The sequence below is a fragment of the Salmo trutta genome, chromosome 14, assembly GCF_901001165.1.
Source record: "Salmo trutta chromosome 14, fSalTru1.1, whole genome shotgun sequence".
Classification (NCBI taxonomy): Eukaryota; Metazoa; Chordata; class Actinopteri; order Salmoniformes; family Salmonidae; genus Salmo; species Salmo trutta.
This window is the reverse complement of record NC_042970.1, coordinates 62,000,115-62,021,964: the sequence shown is the minus strand read 5'-3', so window position 1 is coordinate 62,021,964 and position 21,850 is coordinate 62,000,115. Positions and strand designations below refer to the sequence as shown.

Sequence of the window (21,850 nt, the reverse complement as noted above, 5' to 3'; positions counted from 1 at the left end):
GCCCCATCCCCCACATGTCTGTGCTGAAACTACTAGAGTGCACCGCCTCTCCTGAGTTGCGCGAGCATTGTCCAATTGAAGTGTTGTCTTTAAAACACATGTACACTGAACAAACATGTAATCACAATATGTAGTGTTAGTCCCATGTTTCATGAGCTGAAATAAAAGATCCCAGAAGTGTTCCATACGCTCAAAAAGCTTATTTCTCTCATTGTGTGCACAAATTTGTTTACATCCTTTTTAGTGAGCATTTATCCTTTGCCAAGATAATCCATCCACCTGACAGGTGTGGGATTTCAAGAAGCTGATTAAACAGCATCATCATTACACACGTGCACCCTGTGCTGGGGACAGTAAAAAGCCACTCTAAAATGTTTTGAGGGAGCATGCAATTGGCATGTTGACTGTAGGAATGTCTGCCAGAGAATTTAATGTTAATTTCTCTACCATAAGCCGCCTCCAACGTTGTTTTAGAGAATTTGGCAGTACGTCCATCCGGCCTCACAACTGCAGACCACGTGTAACCACCCCAGCCCAGGACCTCCACATCTGGCTTCTTCACCTGCGGGATGGTCTGAGGCGAGCCACCCGGATGGTCTGAGGCAAGCCACCCGCCCCATCAATGTTAATGGGGGCCTGTTCGGCCCGCCTTTTCCTGTAGTACACGATCAGCTCCTTTGTCTTGCTCACGTTGAGGGAGAGGTTGTTGTCCTGGCACCACACTGCCAGGTCTCTGACCTCCTCCTTATAGGCTGTCTCCTCATTGTCGGTTGGTCAGGCCTACCACTATCGTCAGAAAACTTAATGATGGTGTTGGAGTTGTGTTTGGACACGCAGTCGTGGGTGAACAGGGAGTACAGGAGGGGACTGGCCTCCCGAGTGGCTCGGTGGTCTAAGGCACTGCATCGCAGTGCTAGCTGTGCCACTAGAGATTCTGGGTTCGAGTCCAGGCTCTGTCGCAGCCGGCTGCGACCGGGAGACCCATGGGGCGGCACACAATTGGACCAGCGTCATCCGGGTTAGGGGAGGGTTTGGCCGGCAGCGATGTCCTTGTCCCGTTGCGCACTAGCAACTCCTGTGGCGGGCTGGGCTTAGTGCACGCTGACACGGTTGCCAGGTGTACGGTGTTTCCTCTGACACATTGGTGCGGCTGGCTTCCGGGTTAAGTGGCATTGTGTCAAGAAGCAGTGCGGCTTGGTTGGGTTGTGCTTCGGATGACGCGTGGCTCTCAACCTTCGCCTCTCCCGAGTCCGTATGGGAGTTGCAGTAATGAGACAAGACTGTAACTACAAATTGGATACCACGAAATTGGGGGTAATAAAAAATAGGAGGGGACTAAGTACACACCCCTGAGGGGCCCCTGAGGATCAGCATGGCAGACGTGTTGTTGCCTACCCTTACCACCTGGGGGCGGCCCGTCAGGAATTCCAGGATCCAGTTGCAGAGGGAGGTGTTTAGTCCCAGGGTCCTTAGCTTAGTGATGAGCTTCGTGGGCACTATGGTGTTGAACGCTGAGCTGTTGTCAATGAACAGCAATCTCACATAGGTTTTCCTTTTGTCCTGGTGGGAAAGGGCAGTGTGCAGTGCAATTGAGATTGCGTCATCTGTGGATCTGTTGGGGTGGTTTGCGAATTGGAGTGGGTCTAGGGTATCCGGGAGGATGCTGTTGATGTGAGCCATGACCAGCCTTTCAGAGCACTTCATGGCTACTGACGTGAGTGCTATGGGGCGGTAATCATTTAGGCAGGTTACCTTCGCTTCCTTGGGCACAGGGACAATGGTGGCCTGCTTGAAACATGTTGGTATTACAGACTCGATCAGGAAGAGGTTGAAAATGTCAGTGAAGACACTTGCCAGTTGGTCCGCGCATGCTTTGAGTACACGTCCTGGTAATCTGTCTGGCCCCTCGGCTTTGTGAATGTTGACCTGTTTTAAGGTCTTGCTCACATCGGCTACCGAGAGTGTTATCACACAGTCATCCAGAACAGCTGGTGCTCTCATGCATGCTTTAGTGTTGCTTGCCTCGAAGCGAGCATAAAAGGCATTTAGCAGGCTCGTGTTACTGGGCAGTTCCCTTCTGGGTTTCCCTTTGTTGTCCGTAATAGTTTTCAAGCCCTGCCACATCCGACAAGCGTCAGAACCGGTGTAGTAGGATTCAATCTTAATCCTGTATTGACGCTTTGGTTGTTTGATGGTTCGTCTGAGGGCATAGCGAGATTTCTTATTAGCGTCCAGATTAGTGTCCCGCTCTTTGAAAGCGGCAGCTCTAGCCTTTAGCTCGATGCAGATGTTGCAGGTAATCCATGGCTTCTGGTTGGGATATGTACGTAAGGTCACTGTGGGGACGACGTCGTCGATGCACTTATTGATGAAGCCGATGACTGAGGTGGTATACTCCTCAATGCCATTGGTTGAATCCCAGAACATATTCCAGTCTGTGCTATCAAAACAGTCCTGTAGCGTAGCATTCTGACCACTGACCACTTCTTTATTGAGTGAATCACTGGTACTTCCTGCTTTAGTTTTTGCTTGTAAGCAGGAATCTGAAGGGTAGAATTATGGTCAGATTTGCCAAATGGAGGGCAGGGCAGAGCTTTGTATGCATCTCTGTGTGTGGAGTAAAGGTGGTCTAGAGTGTTTTTCCTTCTGGTTGTACAAGTGACATGCTGTTAGAAATGAGGTTAAACAGATTTAAGTTTGCCTGCATTAAAGTCCCCGGCCAATAGGAGCACCGATTCTGGATGAACTTATGGCCCTGTAGAGTTGGTTGAATGAGGTCCTAGGGCCAGCATCATTTTCTGGTGGTAAATAGATGGCTATGAATAATATACAGTTGAAGTCGGAAGTTTACATACACTTAGGTTGGAGTTTTTCAACCACTCCACAAATTTCTTGTTAACAAACTATAGTTTTGGCAAGTTGGTTAGGACATCTACTTTGTGCATGACACAAGTAATTTGTCCAACAATTGTTTACAGACAGATTATTTCACTTATAATTCACTGTATCACAATTCCAGTGGGTCAGAAGTTTACATACGCTAAGTTGACTGTGCCTCTAAAACTTGTTAGGGATAGGGATTTTGGATGACCGAGGTGTCCAAAGTAAACTGCCTGTTACTCAAGCCCTGAATCTAGGATATGCATATGCATGGTAGTATTGGATAGAAAACACTCTAAAGTTTCTAAAACTGATTTGGCAGGCGAAAACCCGAGGACCAATTTTTTTTTCTGTTGACCCGCCAGCCAATTCCAAGCTTAAGCTATTGAAACCAAAGACTTCCGCCTCCCAAATTGCAGTTCCTATGGCTTCCACTAGATTTCAACAGTCTTAATACATGGTTTCAGGCTTGTATTCTGAAAAACCAACGAGGAATAGTTGTTTATCCTCAGGAAAAACTAGTCTCATTGCGCTCGTGACCCGAGGAAGCGCGCTGCGTTCTTTTCCTTACCTATTGTAAATAGTTTGCTCCGTATGAAATATTATCGTTTATTTAGATATTAGAGTACCTAATAATGAATTAGAAACATCGTTTGATTTGTTTGGATAAACTTTACTGGTAAGTTTTGGAACTCCTATGTCTGCATTCTGAACGGGTGCATTACTGAACTCAATGACGCCTACTGAACGGACTATTTGGGATATAAAGAAGGAATTTATCGAACAAAACGACCATTCATTGTGTTCCTGGGACTCTTCTGATTGCGATCAGAGGAAGATCTTCAAAGGTAAGTGACTTATTTTATTGCTATTTGGGATTTTGTGACGCCTGTGCTTGTTTGGATAATATGCTGTTGTGGGTGACCTCAGATAATCGAATGCTGTGCTTTCGCCGTAAAGCCTTTTTGAAATCCGACGATGCAGTTAGATTGCCAAGTTTCTAAGCTAAAGAATCATGCATGACACTTGTATTATCATGAAGGTTTAATATCACGTTTTCTATATTTTGAATTTGGCGCTCTGCAGTTTCACGGATGTTGTCGAGGTGGGTCGCTAGCGGGACTCCTGCGCCAGAAATCTTGCAACCTTTCGGTTACTAGTCCAACGCTATTACCACTAGGCTACCTGCCGCCCCATTTGAGTCAATTGGAGGTGTGGATGTATTTCAAGGCCTACCTTCAAATTCAGTGCCTCTTTGCTTGACATCATGGGAAAATCAAAAGAAATCAGCCAAGACCTCAGAAAAAAAATTGTAGACCTCCACAAGTCTGGTTCATCCTTGGGAGCAATTTCCAAACGCCTGAAGGTACCATGTTCATTTGTACAAACAATAGTACGCAAATATAAACACCATGGGACCACGCAGCCGTCATACCGCTCCGTAAGGAGACGTGTTCTGTCTCCTAGAGATGAATGTACTTTGGTGCTAAAAGTGCAAATCAATCCCAGAACAACAGCAAAGGACCTTGTGAAGATGCTGGAGGAAACATGTACAAAGGTATCTATATCCACAGTAAAACGAGTCCTATATCGACTTCACCTGAAAGGCCCCTCAGCAAGAAAGAAGTCTCCAAAACCGCCATACAAAAGCCAGACTACGGTTTGCAACTGCGTATGGGGACAAAGATCGTACTTTTTGGAGAAATGTCCTCTGGTCTGATGAAACAAAAATAGAACTCTTTGGCCATAATGACCATCATCATGTTTGGAGGAAAAAGGGGGATGCTTGCAAGCCGAAGAACACCATCCCAACCGTGAAGCACGGGGGTGCATGCATCATGTTGTGGGGGTGCTTTGCTGCAGGTGGGGCTGATTCACTTCACAAAATAGATGACATCATGAAGCAGGAAAGTTATGTGGATATATTGAAGCAACATCTCAAGACATCAGTCAGGAGGTTAAAGCTTGGTCGCAAATGGGTCTTCCAAATGGACCATGACCCCAAGCATACTTTCAAAGTTGTGGCAAAATGGCTTAAGGACAACAAAGTCAATGTATTGGAGTGGCCATCAAAAAGCCCTGAACTCAAACCTATAGAAAATGTGTGGGCAGAACTGAAAATGAACTGAAAATGTGTATGTAAACTTCTGACCCACTGGGAATGTGATGAAAGAAATAAAAGCTGAAATAAATCACTCTACTATTATTCTGACATTTCACATTCTTAAAATAAAGTGGTGATCCTAAGACAGGGATTTTTTCCGAGGATTAAATGTCAGGAATTGTGAAAAACTGAGTTTAAATGTATTTGGGTAAGGTATATGTAAACTTCCGACTTCAACTGTACATGTAGAGATGAAACGGTATGAAAATGTCATATCACGAATATAGTGAGCAAAGTTATCACGGTTATCAGTATTATGACGGTATTGTTAAAATGTGCTTGAAATGTAAAAGAAAATACTGATACACGCACTGAAATCATTTCACCAAGTTTTATATTGAAAACCAACAAACAACAAATACAATTAGCAGCACTATGCACTTTTTGTGTGCATAAACATGAAAATAATAACATTAACATTAAAGATGGCACCATGTGGCCATGAGAGGTAAACGTTTCCCTAGTGCAGGTTTAAATGAACACAACCTTAAGTAAGCAAATCAAATAAACAAACAACAAATAAAATTAGCAGCACTATGCACTTTTTGTGTGCATAAACATTAAAATAACAACATTAACATTAAAGATGTGGCCATGAGAGGTAAATGTTTCCCTAGTGCAGGTTTTAGTGAACACAACCATGAACATAAGCAAATCAAATGTGCATATAAAAGCAACACAAACAAAGCAATGTGCATGTAAGAACAATACTACCATATGTAAACAAATCCAATGTGCAGGTGTTGACATTTAAAATAACACAAAATATGTAAACAAATCAAATGAACACCACTGATTGTATGTCCGTTTTCTCCTTCATAAAGAAATAAGGTGCTGCTGGCCTAACTTCCTGTATGTATGCATCTTTGTTCACTTGAGATTGAAATGTAAAAATGTCAGCATGTTTACTTTGTCCAGTTTAAGTAGTGATCTGCGAGGGGAGACGATGTGCCTGCTGGCACTGAACACTCCCTCTGATGGCACGCTGGTTGCTGGGATGCACAAACGCTTCCTTGCAACCCTGGCAATGTGAGGGAGCTCTTGGTGCATGGCCCCTCGTTGTTATAATTATTATTATTCACACGCACACGCACACAGTCTATCTTCTGTGTTGGATTTGACTATATGCAATGACCCCATGGACAATTTCCATAAATACAAATGAGTCTTAAGAAGACGGTGATAGTAATTGCAATGACATAAATACAGGAGTCTTGTATAGGAGTCTATAGTGTTCCTCCTGTTGGAACACTTTTACAACCAAGTCGACGACTGACGAATTTTAAATGAACAAAATATGTTGGTTGGGTGACTAAACTACATGACGTGTTATCATGTGCAGTGGGCGAATAGTCTGCAGACACAACGCATACAGCAGCAGAACAACGTGTCGTTTTTTTTACAAGAGTAGGTAACACTGAAAGCTTCAGTTTACATTATTGACAAGCTATTAGCAAGTTAGACAGACAAACCATGACGTTTTCCCCCATTCCGAAGTCCCCACATCATGCATTGTGCTAAAAGTTAACTTGCCTTGCATTGGCTATAAAGTAGTGGGTGGTGGTCACGAAGATGACTCAAAAGATTTGAAGTGTTGCAGACAGGGTGACCATCTTCGATTAATTTTCCCTCAGCACTTTTGTAAAACACAAAATATGGATTTGGTTTTCTTAGAAGGCTGAAAAATTTCCCGAGCGCTGTCACTGCCTTCCGCCATGTTTTCACACAAAACAAAACCCACATTGCATGCTGTGCCTGCGCTAGACTGTTGCTAACTTTGGTTGATGTTGGACAGTATTTACCATGAGTTTTTCAAACCACGGTAATCAAAAACGGTTTTAATGATCATTACAATTTGAAATGGTAATACTAACCGTCGGGAATTTTACAGTGGTTTATTGTGAAACCAGTAACCATTTCATCCCTATATAGATTAGAACTCTCTTGGTAGATAGTGTGGTCTACAGCTTATCATAAGGTACTCTACCTCAGGCGAGCAATACCTCGAGACTTCTTTAATATTAGACATCGCACACTAGCTGTTATTGACAAATAGACACCCCCACCCCTCGTCTTACCAGATGTAGCTTCTCTGTCCTGCCGGTGCATGGAGAATCCCGCCAGCTCTATATTATCTGTGTCGTTGTTCAGCCACGACTCGGTGAAACATATTATTTGACAGTTTTTCGATGTCCCGTTGGTAGGATAATCTTGATCATAGCTCATCGATTTTATTTTCCAATGATTGCACGTTGGCCAATAGAATGGATGGCAGTGGGCGTTGACTCTGCGCCCAAAATTCCGGGTTGTGAAAATACAATACATTTTCCTGACACTCCCCCTCGAACCTATAGTGCTACAGCCAGTGTTAAGATTTACTGCTGCGTTAAGTTTGTTTAAATAGAGCTCAGAGTGCATTATCACCCCTTCATTCTCTCGACAATATGAGGAAGATGACTGATTTAAATATTGTATTCGTAAAATGTTCTTGTGTAAAAAAAATATATATCACACTACACATTTAGGAATAACAGGAGGCATTTGAAACGTCATGCACATTAAAACTTTCATATGAATAAAATGAAAGGAGTGGGAAAGAAGATGCTCGTGTATTGATAAGCACATCAATGACGGCATTATGATACACACACAATAAAAGAAAGACGGCACTTCTAATAGCGTATTTGCCACCTAAGCCTGCTGAATTTGCAAAATAACTTTCATTTTCATTTCGCCAAAAATGAAAACGTGGCACTGACTCGCCCATGGGATCGCCGTTTTCAGGGTAATCTCAATAAAGAGTTTGGCGTTCGACTCACTAGGTTGTCCACGTGCTACATGGACAAGCAGTTACATGCCTGGCTGGAGTTAGTGTCAGCTGCAGGATCAATATCCACATCTGTAACGTGGATGAAGCCTGAGCTGGAATGTGAAGCTAACTGAAGCTGGCTTGTTTCAGAAAACCATAAGTAGATGTAGCTAACCTTGTAATTTACCCCTCAGAACCCCAAATGTAAGCTTGTTTTACTCCATTGTTTGTATACACTGTAATTGTAGTCCATTAGGTCTAATAAATGCATAACAGTCAAGTTCTATTTTGTTTTTATTAGGCTACAAAACACTACCGCCATTCTGTGATGACGTGCACTGTTGTTTTTATTGATGGATCTAGTCTTGATTAAATCTCATAGGAAGACAATTTTATCATATGGAGGTTTCATTCAGGTCTCTGTTTAGTATTTAACTAAACACTCTGTTTGTCTTTGGCAGGAGAGAGACTAGACTCTCACTCGAACAGCAGAAAGTGTACTTCAGGGGAACCAGACCCAGAGATGCCCAAACCAGCGAGACAACACCGCTGCTCGCAGTGTGGAAAGAGTTTTACTAAGTTACGGAACCTAAAAGATCATGAAAGAATACACACAGGTGAAAAGCCTTACCACTGCTCACAATGTGAAAAGAGTTTTACTCAGTCAGGGCACCTGAAAACACATGAGAGGACGCACACAGGAGAAAAGCCTTACCCCTGCTCCCAATGTGGAAAGACTTTTACCCGGTTAGGGCACCTTAAAGACCATAAGAGAGCGCATAAAGGGGAGAAGCCTTACCATTGCTTTCAGTGCGGAAAGAGTTTCACCCAGTCAGGGAACCTGAGAACGCATGAGAGAATACACACTGGGAAAAAAAACACACACTCTGTAGAGAGGCCTTTCCAATGCACTCAGTGTGGAAAGAAATTTATCAGGTCAACTCATCTGAAAGAGCATAAGAGAACACACACAGGAGAAAAAACATTCCAATGCACTCAGTGTGGAAAGGGTTTTACTTGGTTATGGACCCTGAAAGACCATGAAAGAACACACACAGGAGATAAGCCTTTCCAATGCTTCCTGTGTGGAAAAAGTTTTACCCATTTAGGGAACTTAAAAATGCATAAGAGAATACACACAGGGGAGAAGCCTCACCACTGCTCCCAGTGTGGAAAGAGTTTTACCCAGTTAGGGCACCTGACAACACATGAGAGGACACACACAGGAGAGAAGCCTTTCTACTGCTCCCTGTGTGGAAAGAGTTTTACTGAGTTAGGGAGCCTGAAAAAACATAACAGAATACACAAAGGAGAGAAGCCTTTCCAGTGCTCCCTGTGCGGAAAGAGTTTTACCCAGTTAGGGAGCCTGAAAACACACGAGTGGACACACACAGAAGAGAAGCCTCACCTCTGCTCACAGTGTGGAAGGGGTTTTGTTGAGTTAAGGGGTCTGAAAGAGCATGAGAGAATACATACAGGGGAAGAGAAAACATACCACTGTTCTCATTGTGGGAAGGGTTTCGGGCGATCAGGGCATCTAAAAGTGCATGAAAGAACACACACTGGCGAGAAGCCGTATCAGTGCTCCCAGTGTGAAAAGAAATTTTTCTCATCAGGGGACCGGAAATCACATGAGAGAACACACTTAGTAGAGAGGCAGAGGGCTTTCCAATGCTCTCAGTGTGGGAAGAGATTCATCCAGTCATCTCATCTGAAAGATCACATGACAATACACACGGGAGAAAAACCATTCCAATGTTCTCAGTGTGGAAAAGGTTTTACCAGGTTAAGGAGACTGAAAACACATGAGATGACACACACAGGAGATAAATAATCCTTTCAAATCCTCTTAGTGTGAAAAAGCTTTTACCCGGTTAGGACACCTTAAAATGCATGAGATGACATGCAGGGAAGAAGCCTTTCTGCAGCTCCCAGTCTGGAAAGAGTTTTACCTAGACAAGATACTTGAAAAAAACATGCGCTAACACACTTTGCAGAGAATCCTTGAATAAATCCACACTGCAGGAAAATATATTTTTATATGATTAAGTTAACTCATTGATCCTGCTTTGTTGTATACCCCTCAGGTCTAAGTCTGCGAAAAGGAAAGCAGGCCCAGTCCTTGCTGTTCTGCCACCCTAGGCGAGAAAATAAATTGCAGCCATCCTCCTCTCTCTCCGCAAAACTAGAATAGTGTGCCGTGTCCACCCAGTGGTGGAAAAAGTACCCAATTGTCATACTTCAGTAAAAGTAAAGATACTGTACCTTAATAGAAAATGACTCAAGTAAAAGTGCAAGTCGCCCAGTAAATTACTACTCGAGTAAAAGTATTTGGTTTAAATATACTTAAGATTCAAAAGTAAATGTAATTGCAAAAATATACTTACAGTGCATTCGGAAAGTATTCAGACCCCTTGACTTTCCACATTTTGTTTCTTTACAGCCTTATTCTAAAATTGATTAAATTGTTTTTTCCCCTCATCAATCTACACACAATACCTCATAATAACAAAGCAAAAACAGGTTTAGATTTTTTTGCAAATGTATAATTTTTTTTAATGGAAATATCACATTTACATAAGTATTCAGACCCTTTACTCAGTACTTTGTTGAAACACCTTTAGCATCAATTACAGCCTCGAGTCTTCTTGGATATGATGCTACAAGCTTGGCACACCTGTATTTGGTTCAAGTCCCGGGCTCTGGCTGGGCCACTCAAGGACATTCAGAGACATGTCCTGAAGCCACTCCTGCGTTGTCTTTGCTGTGTGCTTAGGGTCGTTGTCCTGTTGGAAGGTGAACCTTCTTCCCTGTCTGAAGTTCCTGAGCACTCTGGATCAGGTTTTCATCAAGGATCTCTCTGTACTTTGCACTGTTCTTCTCTCCCTTGATCCTGACTAGTCTCCCAGTCCCTGCCGCTGATAAACATCCCCACAGCATGATGCTGCCACCACCATGCTTCACCGTTGGGATGGTGCCAGGTTTCCTCCAAAGAGTTCAATCTTGGTTTCATCCGAACAGAATCTTGTTTCTCATGGTCTGAGTCTTTAGGTGCCTTTTGGCAAACTTTTTTTTATCAGTTTTAGAATAAGTCTGTAATGTAACAAGATGTAGAACAAGTCAAGGTGTCTGAATACTTTCTGAATGCACTGTAAGTATCAAAGTAACAGTATAAATCATTTAACATTCCTTATATTAAGCAAACCAGATGCCACAATTTCTTTTTTTCTTCTTTTTTTTACGGATAGACGGGCACACTCCAACACTCAGACATAATTTACAAACAAAGAATTTGTGTTTAGTGAGTCTGCCAGATCAGAGGCAGTTTGGATGACCAGGGATGTTCACTTGATAAGTGTCAATGTTTTAAAATGTAACTTTTATTTAACTAGGCAAGTCAGTTAATAACAATTTCTTAATTACTATGACGGCCAAACCCGGATGACGCTGGGCCAATTGTACGCTACCCTATGGGACTCCCAATCACGGCCGGTTGTGATACAGCCTGGTGTCTGTAGTGACGCCTCTAGCACTGTGATGCAGTGCCTTAGACCGCTGCGCCACTCAGGAGCCCATGTTAGTAACAAGTTCTTTTGGGTGACAGGGACAATTCATGGAGTAAAAAGTAAACGTAAAAAATATAAATAGTAAAGTACACCCCCCCCCCAAAAAGACTTAAGGTGTACTTTTGAAGTATTTTTACAACACTGTGCCCATCCATGTGGTACCGTTTGTAAAACATGCAGTTGCATTGGATTTATTAGTTCTGGTGTTAGTCCTGGTTCCTGACAAAGGTTTTTCTATTTAAGCTTTGAATATCAATTCCCCAAGTTTATCAGGCTTTATCTTGAGACTATTTGCTATGAGAATCAACGTGTTTACACAGCTGGAAATGCAGATGTATTTTCTTAGCTATAATCAGCTGGTCAAAAATTCAGGGATACAAATCTTAAACACTTATCTATTTTACTACTGCAGTGAAGTTAGCTTTATATTGAAGATTCTGACTTTACTCGTCAATACCTCAACAGAACATGCCAGGAAAATTATAGAAATGTAATTCTAAATCAGCTGACAATAGCGAACAAGTTACACCCCTTGTTTTAAAATATTTACTTTTTGGAGGCAAAATGTAGCTAAAACATTGCTCTCCTCTGCTCCAAGGGGCAAGGGGCCCATTTTAAAACAAACGCTTACTATAGCATGTTAATGAACAATGTCAATATCATCTCAACCACAGACAAACCCAGATAACACATTTTGGTTCTGGCAACGGTCCCTGAAGGTTGTGGGAACGTTCCCTGAACGTTGCACCAATGTTCCCTAAAGGTTTAAACGGATGGTTTTCTTAACGTTCTTATAACGTTCTCTTTTGGTTTTACAAAGATAGCGGGGCACGTTCTCTGAAGGTTACACTGTAGGCAACGTTCTCTGAAGGTTCTGGGAATGTTCTCTGAATGTTAAAAATGTTCCCTAAAGGTTCAAAATTATGGTTTTCTTAACACACACACACAGGATGGCACAATTAAATATTAACAATTAATTCTTATACACTGCTCAAAAAAATAAAGGGAACACTTAAACAACACAATGTAACTCCAAGTCAATCACACTTCTGTGAAATCAAACTGTCCACGTAGGAAGCAACACTGATTGACAATAAATGTCACATGCTGTTGTGCAAATGGAATAGACAACAGGTGTAAATTATAGGCAATTAGCAAGACACCCCCAATAAAGGAGTGGTTCTGCAGGTGGGGACCACAGACCACTTCTCAGTTCCTATGCTTCCTGGATGATGTTTTGGTCACTTTTGAATGCTGGCGGTGCTTTCACTCTAGTGGTAGCATGAGACGGAGTCTACAACCCACACAAGTGGCTCAGGTAGTGCAGCTCATCCAGGATGGCACATCAATGCGAGCTGTGGCAAGAAGGTTTGCTGTGTCTGTCAGCGTAGTGTCCAGAGCATGGAGGCGCTGCCAGTAGACAGGCCAGTACATCAGGAGACGTGGAGGAGGCTGTAGGAGAACAACAACCCAGCAGCAGGACCGCTACCTCCGCCTTTGTGCAAGGAGGAGCAGGAGAAGCACTGCCAGAGCCCTGCAAAATGACCTCCAGCAGGCCACAAATGTGCATGTGTCTGCTCAAACGGTCAGAAACAGACTCCATGAGGGTGGTATGAGGGCCCGACGTCCACAGGTGGGAGTTGTGCTTACAGCCCAACACCGTGCAGGACATTTGGCATTTGCCAGAGAACACCAAGATTGGCAAATTCACCACTGGCGCCCTTGTGTCTTCACAGATGAAAGCAGGTTCACACTGAGCACGTGACAGACGTGACAGAGTCTGGAGACGCCGTGGAGAACGTTCTGCTGCCTGCAACATCCTCCAGCATGACCGGTTTGGCGGTGGGTCAGTCATGGTACGGGGTGGCATTTCTTTGGGGGGCCGCACAGCCCTCCATGTACTCGCCAGAGGTAGCCTGACTGCCATTAGGTACTGAGATTGGCCCTGGGTTCCTCCTAATGCAAGACAATGCTAGACCTCATGTGGCTGGAGAGTGTCAGCAGTTCCTGCAAGAGGAAGGCATTGATGCTATGGACTGGCCCGCCCATTCCCCAGACCTGAATCCAATTGAGCACATCTGGGACATCATGTCTCGCTCCATCCACCAACGCCACGTTGCACCACAGACTGTCCAGGAGTTGGCGGATGCTTTAGTCCAGGTCTGGGAGGAGATCCCTCAGGAGACCATCCGCCACCTCATCAGGAGCATGCCCAGGCGTTGTAGGGAGGTCATACAGGCACATGGGAGGCCACACACACTACTGAGCCTCATTTTGACTTGTTTTAAGGACATTACATCAAAGTTGGATCAGCCTGTAGTGTGGTTTTCCACTTTAATTTTGATTGTGACTCCAAATCCAGACCTCCATGGGTTGATCAATTGGATTTCCATTGATTATTTTTGTGTGATTTTGTTATCAGCACATTCAACTATGTAAAGAAAAAAGTATTTAATAAGATTATTTCTTTCATTCAGATCTAGGATGTGTTGTTTAAGTGTTCCCTTTATTTTTTTGAGCAGTATATTTATACCAATTATCCCACTGAATAATATTTTTTTTTTAAGTATACTACGTCATAACTGACTTTATATGGCCAATAAATAAATAAAAGTTTCAAGTCTTCCAAGACTTAAAAAGAACTGATGATATTGGACAGAGGGAATGTTAGTGATGTTCCAACGAAATTACGGTTAACAAAAATTACCCTTAATCCAGTATAAACGAATGTATAGAATGTATTATACAAGTTAAAATCACAAATTCTTCAGCAAAACGGAAGAGTCATGTTTTAATGAAGTGATAATGCCTGAGTAGCCGCTGTTTGGAGGATATATTGGCACGGCCTGAGACCAAGTCAAATCGTGCCAATATATCCTCTAAACATCGGCTTCGAGGGCATTATCACTTTTATACAACGGGTTACCAACATATATAAATAATGATTGACATATTTTTATTAACAAAACTTATTTTGATTAATTTATTCATGCTATTTCATCCTTCCACAAGATATAGTCCCGACACAAATCTAGGGTTGCTACCCAAGCCGCCTGGTCGTTCTTTCTATCTGTTCGGTTGCCAGAGACGCAACCCAATCGTTCAGTCTTTTTGTTCTGTATCTATGGACGCAACCCAGATCTAAATGTTCCATTGCCATATTGGCTGGCAATGTTCTTATCCCTTGCTAGCTAGCTAGCTAGTCAACTACGGCTAAATTACGGTCACGTCAAACAGTGCAGCCAGAATAACAACAAAGTAGCTGCATTTGCATTTGTTTAACTTGTTTTCTAGTGATATTTATTTGGATACGTCCATAACAATGAGCTAATGATGCACGATTTCACCTGGCATAGAAAATGTGCTCTCTCTCGTCAGGACACTGTTGCTCGAGAGCTAGCCAACAACACAGCTAACACAATCATTTTAAACTGAAGCTGGAAAGACTACAAACTAGCTGCACATTGTTTGGTTTGACCTGTTTTCTATTGCTAGTTCTTTGTATATATCCATAAAAATTATGTTGATTCATGATCTCAAACTGGCTGAGAAAAGCTGCCTACCTGTCTGTCTCATCCCAACACGTTCATTACTATGGGACAGGTGGAGATCGAATTTGAATATTGAAACAATTTAGCAAATGTCGGAGAGACAGACAGCAAGGTTTATACAAATCTCCGATGTTGAAAACTAAATGTTAGTCTAAAAGAAATGGGAGATAATGTCTACATGCTTTTTATAGTGGAGATCAAGTTTATAAATTGCCTGGCTGGGCTGATGAGACAGGGGATTGCACAGGCAGATGGAACAGAGTAAATAGGCATTTTAACATCATAGATTTAGCCGGTGGTAACTTGTGGAGTAGACACCGGCTGGAATGCGGTTTTGAGCAATCAGCATTCAGGATTAGACCCACCTGTTGTATAAGTGTAAAACTAACAATGACTCAATAACCCATGCCTTCTGCGAATGCTATAAAGTCCAAAAGTTTTGGGCGGAGTTATAAAGTTGTCTGTCAGAAGTATCAAAATGTAAATGTACTTTTAATCCGTCTGAGCAGATAGGTCTGGCCAGATGTGATGACGTTGATGTTTGTGTGCTGTTGTTTGGATGTGCATGTTTAGTATTGTTTTAAAAAATGTAGAATTTTAACAGTTAACACATATATAATTTTATTTAACAATTCAGAAATCTGCAACCTGGTGACTGCCTCATGAAGCTGGTTGAGAGAATGCAAAGAGTGTCCAAAGATGTCAAGTCAAACGGTGGCTAAATATATCTTTATTTGTTTAACACTTTTTTGCTTACCACATGATTCCATATGTGTTATTTCATCGTTTTGATGTCTTCACTATTATTCTACAATGTAGAAAATAGTCCAAATAAAGAAAAACCCTTGAATGAGTAGGTGTGTCCAAACTTTTGACTGGTACTGTATATGAATGTATTTTCACATTTTTTTTGAATGTTCCTAATTTAGAGTGACTACAGTGTACCTCTGGTACTGCAGACATTGTTGTTTTCTGAGCTGACATTTTTAATAAATGTGTAATATACATTTAAATAAAAGTGAGAATCAAACATGTATTGTTTTTTCAATGACTACACCACAATTGAACAAAACAGGTGTGATTCAGTATAGATCAAGAACACTTTCATGGTCTGTCTGCCTCCTTTCTCTGCTCTGCCTCTTTGCCTTTTTGACCTGAAGGACCTGTAAGTTCCATACAATCAATGCAATGGCAACACATGTCAGTTAAACATGGCCTGCTAGGACACCGTAATGTTAACGGCTAGTTATATAGATTACCGGTATTGCCATGACTTTGATAGTTTTGAAAATGTGAGTTTACATTCTTTTTGCCTGGAAGCATTTTTTTCTCATGAATATCTGTCTGCCAAGTTAGCTTTCTTCTTTGCTCTGTCATATGAGTAAAATAATAACATCTGGTTACAAATAATTCTTCAATGGTTATTTGTTTGAAATGATATGCCACACCCAAATGTAAAGTATCATACTGGACATACCCTATTAGATGGTCATACTGAATCCAGATTTCATATATACTATCACTTTCAAAACATATTCACTTTACCTGTGGTCTCCAGAATTCTGGCCCATTGTTTCATTTTCTATGTCTTGTCTGGTCGTTCACAGTTTTTACCTTTTTCGGGGATACCTTTTTTGGTCCAGTAGCAATACACAACCTGATGAAGAGGTTACAGTGTATTTCAATTATAAGCCACAGAAATACTATGAAAACAGCTTCTGCAGAATTGTTCTGCTATAACACAACTCACACGTGCTCATACTTGACTTTTTACTCTATTTTTATTCACAAATGCGAATGTAATTTTTGCAGTGTAGAGCCCTGAAAATTGACCACCCGCTTCAGCCCTGCATCCCCACCAATTTTACGGAATCCAAACACGGTCCAATATAAATTGACCCGAAAAGTCAGGTGGGCATCAATTGAAAGCTTATTCTACTGCCAACATGACTAGCTAAGTTATAAAATATGACCTTACAGTGTTAGGCAAGTATATTAAGCTATAATATTGGAGAGAACAATCTAGCTAATGATTAATTCAGCTGATTGTTCGGCCCCATCGCAGATTGGAGTTTTGACCCGTCCCTCTCGCCAGGGGATACAGCTGCCTCTGCTATTGCAAACTCCTTCTCCAGCCTGATAAAAGCCAGAGATTCCTGCGTCAGGGAGGAGAGCATCTTTTTATGTCCTGTGTTGATTGTTGTAACCGATCCTTCCCGAGGTATGTGTATGCCAATGGGACTTAGTGAACAATTTCAACAACCAAAAACACTAAGTATTAGTAATTATTCTGTTTCATTTGTTCCCAGGGGGCGAAGGGGAACGCACCTTGGGAGTGTTTAGGCAAGAGGCCTGCGGGCATACATAACCCGTTGTATTTAATCTGTCTATGCACACTAGGTAACAGCTGGGCATCCCACCCCCTTGTATTTTGTTTAGCGCGCCAGGTGGTGCTAAAGGTTAGGTAAGTAGTGGGAAGGCAGGTAAGGTAGGAGCGGGGAATCTTTTTAATTTAGACTTTCTTTACTTTGGTTCCGTCCAGCCCTTTCCCCCTACCTTACCGTGTTAAGGAATAACACATTCCCTGTAAACGGTATTTTTCTCTGCCTCTGTCGTCCCTCCCCGCACCTACGATCACATACTTATTCACTCCACAGGGAGTTGAGATATAGCAGGGTGTTGCGTTTCCACCAAGAGGCGTACATAACATATGTCATTTATAATGACAAAGGGAAAATAACTACTTTTTGACATTAATTTCATAACACCCTCTTGAATTTCCCCGTTTTTCTTCTACATTGTTGTACAGCAGTGTGTGGACGCCCTAAAAATGCAAATAATGTTAGCTAGCTAGCTATCAACCTCAAACCTAGGAGTTATAGATGCAGTTAAGGGGATAGGAGGACATAAAATCAGAGGTCCACCTTTTAAAAAAATCCAAATCACATGTTTTTAGCAGTTAGTTGTCAGTAACAGAAACACAAAACCAATGCTTTTAACAAGGTATGTATTACAAAATCCATGCAAGCATACTGAAAGATCTAGTTTGTGAATGATCATTCCTATATCTGATCCTTACAGAAGCTGACACAGATTATAAGGCATTCAATGGTGGGTTACACATTATTGAAAACTACTTACTTGACGAGTTACTAAAGTTAAGGTGAATTATTAAGGTGAACTAGGGCTCTCTTGTGGAGACTGTGGGTAGTTCACCCTCTCTCACTGCTCCTCAGGCGCACTCCCAGGCGGAAGGGCTTTTGAGACTGTGTCCCACCAAAGATGAGGCTGAAATCTGGGACACCTCCATCCTCAGGCCAGACGAATCGGAAACACTGAAGCAATGTCACTAGAACCAGGAAGAGCTCCATACGTGCTAACCCCTCCCCCAGACACACACGAGATCCTGGGGAACACACACACGGCTATCAATGAGAACAACATTTCACTCATACCTTCATATGCATGCAGCCTGGCATTTTATGTCAACATATTCTCCTGTCTCTGTACAACATACTATCACTTATAGCACAGAGAGTTCAGTGAGGATCATGTACACTCTAAAAAAAAAAGGTTCCATCTAGAACCTAAAAGGATTCTTTGGCTGTCCCCAACACCTTTGAAGAACACTTTTGGGATCAGCGTAGAACCCTTTCCACAGAGAGTTCTACCTGGAACCCAAAAGGGTTCTACCTGGGAACAGCCGAAAGAACCATTTTGGAATCCTTTTTTTTTAGTAAACATGGAGTGGCACAGGGCTTAGACTGTACCATGGCCCACGGTCCGAAAGCTTCTTTGGTCAACTCCTCTAAGCTCTGGATGAGGGTGAGGATGACCGGGTCGTCGTATTCGAACCTCTCTCCGAAAATCAGCGAGCAGATGATGTTAGACGCAGTCAGATGGAACAGGTGCTGAGGGTCCGTCGAACCGCCTACCAGGACACAGCAACGGTCACCACGCCAGGCAATACACACAGACAAGGTAAGAACAACGATCACAGAGCTACTGAATTGAACACACTGACAGGATAGATAAAGTAACAATCCCCACAGTCTTTATACCTAATGTTAAAACAAGTATAGTAAATATAGTCATACTGGGAGTATTACTGAGAGGATCTTGTTTGTGTGATTTATGGAAGCTTGTTACAACTACAAGGGGTTAATAGTGTAATTGTTTGATACAGTATTTGGAGGACCTTTGGGGTGGATACTAAGCGCTGATAATGACATGAATATGTACGGTGATGATTGTGATTACTAGGACGTTGTGTGTGTGGGACTGTACCAGCACTGCTCTCCAGCTCAGTGCAGATGTGGGACACCTCCTCTAGGATGCGTTTTTCCATGGAGCGTTTGCCCAGACCAAATTGTCTCAGCGTGGTCAGAGCAAAGCGCCGGTGGTCCCTCCAGCTGCAGCCATAATTGGCCAGGGCGATCCCTGATCGGCACACACACACACACACACACGGAGCATACGTGGGTCGGGCTCACGGTCTCATGCCTGCTACTTTGAAATCAGTGCCACCCTCAGCCCAAGGGGGGATTTCCTATTGGGCGAATTCCTGTATCCTGTTTCCTGTTTCCTATTGGGCTAATTCCTGGTCTCCCATGGGAGATACTGCCGGTGGTGCACACACACACACACACGCACGCACGCACGCACGCACACACACACACACACACACACACACACACACACACACACACACATTACCCTTATTATACCACATATTACAAAATGGGTCAAGGACCTACTACCTTTGCTTTCGAAGAGGTGGCTGATGAGAAGATGGGTTGGTCGTCCAGCATATTCCTCTGCGTGTGTCACCAGCGCTTCACGAACCACCTCCAGTCCATTCAGAACCACAGCAGGCCGTGAGCCGATGTACAGACTGAACACGTTACCATAGCGCCTCTTCAGCTGAAGCACAGAAGGAGAGGGACAGGGGGAGTATTTATTGTGGGAATATAATGTGGGACTTTTCTTTTGAAATGCTATTCAGGCACTTGGGAGAAAATGCAAGGGTTGATGGATAAGCTTTCAGTCTTGCGTTTTAGTGGTTCGAGGAGTAACTCTTGGCCGACTACTATTATTTCGTCCCTTTACAAGTTGCGTAGCACTCTGATATTAAACATTGAGTCGCAGTGTCCCTGGTTTCCTCATTATGTGAAATAACAAAAAAAAGCTCAACCTGATTCACAACATATCTATACACTGTTATTAGTGTGTAATAAGACCATTTCTTCCCAGGATAATAAAGTGTTTCCCTTTCCCTAGAATTGTATGGTTTAGAAATAACGGAAAGCGTGGTTTTTATCCACAATTTTCACGAATTATTTTAAAACATTAGACTAAATTACATAAATATTTCTGTTTATTGTCAAATGAATGAATCATTGTCTTTTGTTGAAATTGTGTATTGACATTCCAACCTTTTTGAGTATTTTCTAGTCCAATTGCGGCATGATTCCGCTGGTTGTATCCGTTTGCATCAGTTTCAGAGTTCCAGAGTGCTGTGCAGTATGTGGAGGCCAGTGCCAATGCCAGTCAGGTGTCTGGGTACCTTTGCTGCCCCCTGACATGGGAGCGGTTGAAGGATAGTCATCTCGTCAATCAGGAAGTGAGCCAGCTCAAGAGACCTCAACTGTCATCCCCTGAGCTAAATCTGTGCAGCATGTGGAGGCCAGGGCCAAGGTTGTCAGGTGTCTGTGTACCTTTCCTGGAAGCGGCTGAGGGATAGTCTCGATCAGGAACTGAGAAAGTCAAAGAGGCCTCGACTGAAGCAGCAGCGAGAGGCCTGCTGGTATGTCAGATAAGGTGTTTGCCAGCAAGGGGCGCAAGAGAGCATATAGCCAGAGTGAAGAAGGATGAGACCCCAGATCGCAAGAAAGGCGAGGGACCATAGTCACTGATATTCACCCATTCATATGCACACATCAGGGTGGGGGTCAATTCCATTCAATTCAATTCAGTCAAATTAGAAAGTAAGCTGAAATCCCAGTTTCCATTAAAACAATTTCTTAAGCAAGGCATTGAGGAGTATTGGAATGGGAAGTAGAAAGTCAGTTTATTTCCTAAATTGAGAGAAATTAAAAGGAATTGACTCCAACCCTGGCACACGTATACAAAGGCACACACATACACAAGTAAATATTTTTGTAATAAATATTTTATTAGCAAACAATCAGTCAGTGATGTGTTTTTATTCACCAGTTATATTTGAGTTAAAGTAAACATCTGTCAGTAAAGACTGCACTGTGCGTCAAACTGCCCATGCCCTGATAGGAATAGAGAGGATGGTACAATACTACCTCTGAATGTAGTGACTACATGTGAAAAACAGAGAAATGTAGCTTTCATTTAAATCAAAAAGCAAATATATCACACAAAAAAAGAGATAATGAAATGATCCTCATCCATTCAAATGGATTGTTAAAGGCTCTTTGACATTACATTTCAGACACAAGTCAGCAGGTTGCAGTGTCAAATGAAAACGAAAGACAACAACAAAAAATAACTACAGTATGTTTATAGTACCTTTACATTTTTATTCTCTCCCTTATATTAATTTGCTTAACTAGTTCATCAGGTTTGGAAAAAGAAAACTGCGACCTGCCATTGCAACACTACTCTATGTTGCACACATATTATATAGTTATTTTGCAATTGTTTGCAATTGTTTACAATCTGTTACTTAACTTGGAACAAAATGTCGGTTGAAGGTTAACATAGGCAATACTTTTCAGCTGTTAAATATATTGGCATGATGCTCTACTCAACAGTGTTGTTGTTTACATTTTAATATTCAGCAGACTCTCTTTTGTTAAGTGCCTTGCTCAAGCGTTCATCAACAGATATTTCACCTAGTCGGCTCGGG

General features: G+C 42.3%; 1 protein-coding gene and 1 long non-coding RNA gene across 4 annotated transcripts in view; both read left to right on the top strand.

Annotated features, from left to right (window-relative positions):
* LOC115208544 (oocyte zinc finger protein XlCOF6-like) overlaps nt 1–16,002 on the top strand; it is a 28,163-nt gene extending 12,161 nt beyond the window's left edge. Inside the window, exons 4-5 of one of the 3 annotated variants that reach the window (XM_029776674.1) lie at nt 8,315–8,470; nt 15,608–16,002. In XM_029776674.1, the coding sequence (XP_029632534.1) occupies nt 8,315–8,470; nt 15,608–15,636 (185 nt within the window). In that variant the 3' untranslated portion in view covers nt 15,637–16,002. Of the gene's footprint in view, nt 1–8,314; nt 10,120–15,607 lie in introns of those variants that run through there. The other 2 variants (XM_029776675.1, XM_029776673.1) reach the window with 2 other exon arrangements.
* Nucleotides 16,003–17,050: 1,048 nt separating this feature from the next.
* LOC115208543 (uncharacterized) lies at nt 17,051–21,058 on the top strand. The gene is made up of 5 exons (XR_003881198.1): nt 17,051–17,191; nt 17,371–17,434; nt 18,052–18,081; nt 18,207–18,951; nt 20,469–21,058. It is a non-coding gene; the product is annotated as an uncharacterized LOC115208543 (long non-coding RNA).
* The last annotated feature ends 792 nt before the right edge of the window (nt 21,059–21,850 follow it).